The 7,750-nt window shown below is 35.3% G+C and overlaps 1 protein-coding gene across 1 annotated transcript; it reads right to left on the bottom strand.

The window, feature by feature from the left end:
- Window positions 1-1,111: 1,111 nt before the first annotated feature.
- On the bottom strand, window positions 1,112-6,216 carry Ddx53 (DEAD-box helicase 53). Its single transcript, XM_048796407.1, has one exon. It carries the CDS (start codon window positions 5,492-5,494, stop codon window positions 3,392-3,394), a length of 2,103 nt encoding a protein of 700 aa, XP_048652364.1. The 5' UTR covers window positions 5,495-6,216; the 3' UTR covers window positions 1,112-3,391.
- Window positions 6,217-7,750: the final 1,534 nt, after the last annotated feature.

Raw genomic sequence — 7,750 nt, 5'->3', positions numbered from 1 at the left:
CTAAAATGAGAAGTGCCTTATACCAGCAAATAGGAAGAGAAATAGGAAGGAGGGGTGGGGACAGCTGTTGGTCAGGTATAAACTACCAGTATCTGCTACCCTAAGTATAGCTAAAGTGACACTTACTTTTATTCCCAGAAATTCAGATATTATAAATTGGTTACTAAATTTGAAATTTATTACACTGGTAGGATCTTTTGCTTATCTTGCATGGCCCCCAAATTCCCATCCCTTCCACTAGCCAGGAACTTGAAGGCTTTACTTCAGTCTTTCTTCAGATCATTTCTTACTTTTATTGTTGTCATAGTTTGTACTTTATTAAATAACTAAGTGATCAGATATCCAACAAAACTATTTAGACTAATTTTTTAAAGGACCGCTGAAAAGTCTGATTACAAGCTTTCAGTTTACCATGTGGCTTCTCTAGTGCTTGAAAGCTTCAGAGGCACCTAAGGACCAAGGAGAAGAGTAGGACAAACATTGAAATATTGTGTAGTGTTAAAAATGCCTGTATAGGGTTCTTATTTTAATATAAACTTGAATAACTGTATGCTTTCCCTAATATGTTTCTCATCTTCTCTATGTTTTTGTACACTATAGCCTGCTTCTTTGATAAATCTATTATTTTCAGCACTATAAGCTCTCTGCTACTTTCCCACTTTTCTGTATTTGGAAAAGCTATGTGACCTTTCTAAGCATTAGTCTCCCAATCCATTGTTGCAGGGTGCTGTCCTTTGCATTATGTTTGTCCCTAACCTCTACCCTCTAGATGCCAGTAGGAATCCTGATCCTTGGTAAGAATAACTGAGACTGTTTCCAGACATTGCCAAGTATCCCTTCATGGGAAAAATCGATTCCAGTTAAGAATTGTAGAATATACCAAAGATGGCAAGGTTGGTAGAGTTTTCTATATTACACAGCACATCTCAAATAAGTATCTTTTTGTTTTTTCTCTCTAAAGTCCCTTCTGGGTTGGTTTTTTTAAAATTTTGTTGTGAAAACCAAATCTGTCTTTAGACATGGAAAAAAATAGCTCTAGGAGAGAACCATTGATGCAGACGATAGCAGCTGTAGGAAGTTTGTAGGGTTTTATTCTGAATAACCTGTAAAATCTTACTTAGAATTCTTCTATTTTTCCTTTGAATTTCCATCTTGGCTACTGTGCAATTAGCTTTGTTTGTTTTGTTTTACAAATACTCAGAGATTCTCCATCTCAGCGCTATTTTTCTGGGCCAGATAATTCTTTGTCATATGCAGTTGTCCTTATAGGGTGTTTAACCATCTCTACCCACTAGCTAGCAGCACCTTATCTTCACTCCCACCCAAAATTGTAACAACCAAATATATCATGGTCTCCTTGGGAGCAAAATCATCCCTGGTTGAGATTGTTGTTATATCTCTACTTACCTTTTTCTGTAAGCTGTCTCTTCTTTTCATCCTGTGTTTTAGAAGAAATGCATACTTCTCTCCTTTTCTTACCCAGAGACATTGAGTGATAATTTTTGTTATTGTTATTTAAACATGATTGAAGAATATCACTATCTCATATTGCATCATTTTTCTAACAAATACAGCATTTCCCCTAAAAGGAATTCTGGCAAGTAACATATACTCATTTGCCAAACATTTCTCATTTATCCTCTGAGTTAATAGGAATAGACCACTTGAGTTTGTGTTTTTTGTTTCATGTTCTTCTATATAGACTACCTTTACAGTAGAATAAATTGCTTATACCTCTATTTCACTACATCTAAATTTTGGGCAACCTCAGGACGAGTATATTGTCTTCCACATAGATACTACATTGAAATAAAAAAGAATGTAAATATTGTAATCAGGTACTTCTAGGTTAAAATACTGCTTAATTTCTCTTTAACCAGTGTCAGTAACTTTAGACAAGTTAGCTACTCTGACCTTCTTTCATCCTCTGTTTAGTAGGGGTAATATTACCTTTTGAGGGGGTAAAAAGCACTTGATATATGTTACTCAACAATGTTAACCATTGTTATTAATTTTATCAGGAGATACTAAGACCCATATAAAAGCCTTTAAAGGCAGAGTGTAAACCTCAAATACCTATACCTAAAATCTCTGCCTCTTTCTTTCATTTAATTTCTGACCTATTTGTGGACATAGCTTAGACATGTTAGGGAAAAGATTTTTGCATTATTTTTTGTTTATTTTGACAGACAGGTTAAGGCTGAACACTGAATTTTATGTTTATTTAGCATTATTGTGGAGATTTTGTTTTGCAGGTGTGAGAGATATATTGCTTCTAAAGAGAGCACAAGAGAGAATTCTAAATAAGAGGTTTATTAAAATTGTTTTTTTTTTATGGCAAAGTGTCAATTGAGATTTTAACATTTTCCCCAGTGCATGATATATTTTTTGCTTTCGTATTCATTCCCCTGATGTGTGTGTAATATATGGTTTTGACCTTTTCAAGACAAATTGAATGAAAAATATAATATAATGAAAAGAAAAAGCAAATAAAAGTAAACCTTCCAGACACATTACAAAAATCAATTTAAAAAGCAGAATATACTATTCTGATAATTAAAAAGAGTTTCTCTTTTCAATTTATTATGCAAGGATACAATTTTCCCTAAACAATAAAATGTGAATACTAGACTGGGGTATATAATTTTAGTTATATCACAGAAGTTTAGTGGTGAAGGGGACCCCAACATTATTTAATATAACCATTTCAATTTATGAGTGGAGAAATTGAAGTGCAGAGAAGGCAAATAACTGCCCCAGAATTTTAACAAATTTTAGTTTCAAAAATGACACAAGGATCTGATTTCTAGTAAGCCAGACACGTTGCTCTGTTGGATACATCTAGCTGATAAAACAGAATTGTTAAATCTTTTTTAAAATTTAGCACTTATTTTTTGATGAATTAAAAATTGGGGATTGGTAATGGAGACATTTTTATGGGTATGGCACCAATAAATGGTTTGGGGGCGGGTAAGGAGAATCTTTTAACTGGGATAAACTTGATGAAAACTATGCTTCAATTTAGTACAACTATTTTAAAACAAACAACAACAATGAAAACACCATCACCATGCTTGTCCTCTTCCAAGTATTTTGGAGAAGACAGAAGGACATAGAATGCTATTGAAAAACAAAACAAAACAAAAAATCTAGAGTTTAAGCAATATCTAACATTTAATTTTTGCTCCCATAATAATCTATCACTCTCATTTTAAAACATTTTGTTTATTAGGGAACATGTACAACTGTAAAAGCTTAGCAGTATTATTTAAGAATTGATTGTTTCTTCAGAATTCCAGTATATTTCTAATATTGTGTCTCTTGAATACTGCATATATTTAACATGCTTTAAGTCTTCCTTTAGCCTGGTGGAGTTTTTCAACAAAAAACTTTAATAAAACTTCTTGGATTTTCCTTGACACTTTCTTGATCTTCTTTCTGTGTCTTTTTTTTGTTCATGAAGTTGGTATTCTTCTGCCATGGTTGCAAGATCTTCTGGGATACTCTGACTTGCTCTTTTTAGAATTTTAATTAATTCATTGGCAGTCTTTGAATCACTTTTAGTGAAAAGGGTTATCGAAATACCAGTCTTCCCTGCTCTTCCAGTACGTCCTACTCTGTGCACATATTCTTCAATATTCTGTGGGAAATCGTAATTATATACATGTGTGATGTCATCAACATCAAGTCCTCGAGATGCTAAATCAGTTGCAATCAGTATCTTCACTCTTCCAGTTCTGAAGTCCTCTAATGCTTGTTCTCGATCACTGTGATCTCTGTCACCATGCAGTAATTGTACAGGTATGCCTTGGATGCTTAAATCACTTGATAGGTCATCAGCAATAAGTTTTTTGCTGACAAACACTATGACTTTATCTTGGGGTGACATGTTTTTTAGGAATTCTTGGATAAGAGCTCGTTTTTCTTCTTCTGTGGTAACAATTACATTTTGCTTCACTGTATGTACAGCAGCCAGATCTAGAGTACCCACATAAACAATCATAGGCTCTTTCAAATAAGAATGTGCAAGTCGACGCACAGTATCTGGCCAAGTTGCACTTGTCATAATTGTCTGTCGGTCTGGGCGCACATCTAGTAAAATCTTCATTATCTGGTGTTCAAACCCTAGATCCAACATTTTGTCTGCCTCATCCAAGACCAAGTAGGTTATACTTCTTAGGTTGACAAAATTATTCATTTGCAGATCATTTAGTCTTCCTGGAGTTGCAATAATGATATCTACACCTTCTGTAATAGCTTGTATTTGCTCTTTTCTGTTTCCACCACCATATATACATACACTTTTAAGACCTTCATATGAATACTTTGAACATTCAGAGTTCACCTGAAGAGCTAATTCTCTAGTTGGTGTAAGAACTAGCATGCCCGGTCCATTCCTTTGTTCTTTAGGTATTGGTTGAGAACTGAGATGAATAAACCCAGGCATTAAATAGGCCAATGTTTTGCCTGTTCCAGTTTGGGCCACTCCTATAAGATCTAGTCCTTGTAGAATAATTGGCCATGCTTGTGACTGAATTGGTGTTGGCTTTTGGAAGCCAGCCATTGTTATGTTTCTCAGCAGTACAGGATATTGCTGGAACACATCTTTAAATTTACAAGTTGGATTAGGGATGATGCGTTTCTCAGCAATTTTCAAGTCATCACATATTATGTTGAAATTTTCCTTTCTCCAGTTATCCACCTCAGCTTCAGACATCAAGCTTGTTTCTTTGGATTCTATGTAAAAATCTTTCTTAATTGGTGGTAAATCTGCCCATTTTATTTTTTCCCATTTCATAGATTCTGCCCGGATTTGGTCCCAATCTAACAGTGGTTGAGCCCTTCTGCCGGTGTAATTTGTGCTTAAACTGCTTTCAGAAGGGAGTTGGGATGCAGCATTATTATCAGGAGATTGGAATGGGGCATTATCAGCATATTTTGAAGTGTAGCTTTGTTGTTTTTTAAGAAGAATTTCTATGGCTTCTTTTGCCTTTGCTTTCATGCCGTGGCTACCAAAAATTTTTACCTCTGCTTCAGAATCCCCCTTTATGATCTGTATCTTAGTGTTTGTTAAATGTTGTATATCTTTTATTTTTGATCCACCGCGACCAATTACTACACCAACCATATTGTTGTTCAAGCTAAAACAGAGTGGTGGTTCACGTGATCCTGTGGCCCTAGGCCCCAGATGGTCTGAGAGACTACTCCAGCCATAGTCTCTGCCTTGGTGTTGGCCTTGGCATTGGCCCAGATCACTATCTCTGTCTGGGCTTCCGCCTCTGGCAGGATCACTGTCTTGGCCTTGGCTTCTGCCAGGATTTCTGCCTCGGCCTCTGCCATCCCAGCTTCCGCCACCCTGGCCTCCACTGTGTCGCCCTCCTCTGCCTCGGCCTCTACCTTCTCGAGCTCCACCACGGCCACCCCTACTATCCCAGCTGCCTCCAGGATCTCTTGAATTAGACTCCACCCTCTTCCACTCTGGAGCCCAAGACATTGTGGAGTGATAGTAAAGTTAGGGTGGCCTCTTGCCTACATACATTTGGAAGAATGACAGGATTTAGATCTCTCCTCAGGCACAGCGGAACCAACGGACTTGGTCGGTGGTGGCAGTTATTTGTAGTTAGCCATTACCGTTACCTAGGGAACCAGTGTTTGATGTGGGGGAGGGGTTTAACTGATTGGCCAATCACAGGGCCAAGACTACGATGTGTAAGCAGGCATTTGTGATGTAAAATTTAAAAAGACACACACTCTCATGGACTAACCCCGCCTACAATTAAACAAATTTGAGAATTTTGTCATTAACTTAAAACAATTGAAAGTTTATTTTTTAACTGATACATAAGAATTACATATATTTATGGGATACTTTGCGATGTTTTGATATTTGTAGACATTATATAATATTTAAATTCAGTTAAACTTAGCTATCTCCTCAAACATGAATCATTTGTCATGAAAACATTCAAAATCCTTTATTCTAGCTCTTTCAAATATACAAGTATAATTTTATCCATAGTTATCTAACTGTTCAGTACACACCAGAATTTCTTACTCCTATCTAACTCTAACTTAGTATCCGTTGACCAATCTCTTCCCATTCCTCCCTTCCCCAGGTCTCCTTAGTCTCTAGTAACTGCTATTCTACTCTCAACTTCTATGAGACTGACTTTTTAAGATGCTGCATATGAATGACAACATATGGTACTTGTCTTACTGTGCTTGTTTTATTTGACTTAATAATCTCCAGTTCTATCTATGTTGTCACAAATGACAAAGTACATACTATTTTCTAATATTCCATTGTGTGTATGTATATAGACATTTTGATTCTTTAATTTTTTTTTCTGGATATTTAGCTTATTCTCCTCAAATTAGTTCTGGTTCATCTTGGGACAAACTTTCAAACAGGTCTTGAACTTATACACATTGGCCTTTTTATAAGCCAATTATTTCTGTAGGAGAAAAAAGACTTTTTAAAATCATGTTATTTGTTTATATATTTGTATGTTTATTTATTTTAGTGAATTTCTTTTGTACACTCTCAAGGGCCCAGTTCCCATTTAAATGCAGTTCTTACCAACAATACTTGGTCTAGAAAAATTCATTGCTTCCTTTTATCTAGCGTAACTTAAAACATACCATCAAAAGTCTCTTAGATGAACAATATAGGATAGCATTTCTTCCTTATTATTCAGCTAAACACCAGTGCTTGTCCAGACAGTTTCTAGATATTATTATAAGAATGATGATTAGAAGAGACACATTGAGACATGAGGTACTTTAAATAATTTTTAATAGTTTGCCACTTTTCCCAGAATTTCTTGATTTTTTCTCTCCCTGTGGTTTCATATATTCCAAGATCTTTCCATGAGAAGGTTGTGTAGAAGTCATTTATTAGGTCTAATCTAGAAAACAACCTGATAGCAATCTGGACAGGTGGACATCTAGCATCTATTTAGCATCTATTCCACTTATGAAGTGATTTAGTGGTTGCAGCTATTATACTACTTTTTTCTTCCTTAGGTCATTCTACTCCTTTGAAGTCACAGACTTAAGTTGCATTCTCCTTGTGTATTTAAGGACCAGTGTCAAATCCCCCTGAGGGTTTCTTTTTATCAGAGTAATATCCCCAGTTTGTTCAATGTTTCTTGCTATGGCCCAGTTTATTCGATGCACATAATCTTGTTCCTTCTCCTTTGTAAATAATTCATTGAGGACCTTTTGTAACATAGCACATAGAATTAAAAAAAAATAAAATTGGCAGAAATGATCTTATTAATACTATTAAGGCCTCTTCACTGACTTAATAGTTGTACTAATTCAGCCTAAGAACTCCTTGCTGCTCACAGTAACCTGATGGGTATTTAAGTTCATTTTTCTTCATCTTATGCTTAATTTACCTTTAGTTTTATTTAACAAAAGTAGATTATGTATTTATTCTTTATTCTTTTTCCCTTTACATTTGGTCAATTGATGTGGCCTATTAAATATGATTTTAATGATTATTTTTTTTTGTCCATCATATTATTCTCTACTTTCAAGCCTTCTGAAAATTTAATGTTCACAGTGTCTTTTCCTTTTTAGGGAAAGTTGATAAAAATTTGAACATGGTTGAGTTTAGCATCTGTGCCACATTGGGGGAAAACTTCTCTATGTCAGCAACTTTACTGAAAGATACATTTTGAATAAAAAGAAGGCTGCTGGCTAAATATGTTTTGGAAATATAGCACCCTGCGTTCTCTCTTTT

This window comes from Marmota marmota, unplaced genomic scaffold (genome assembly GCF_001458135.2).
Source record: "Marmota marmota marmota unplaced genomic scaffold, marMar, whole genome shotgun sequence".
NCBI lineage: Eukaryota > Metazoa > Chordata > Mammalia > Rodentia > Sciuridae > Marmota > Marmota marmota.
The sequence above is the reverse complement of the archived record's forward strand: the minus strand, read 5'-3'. Positions and strand labels throughout refer to the sequence as shown.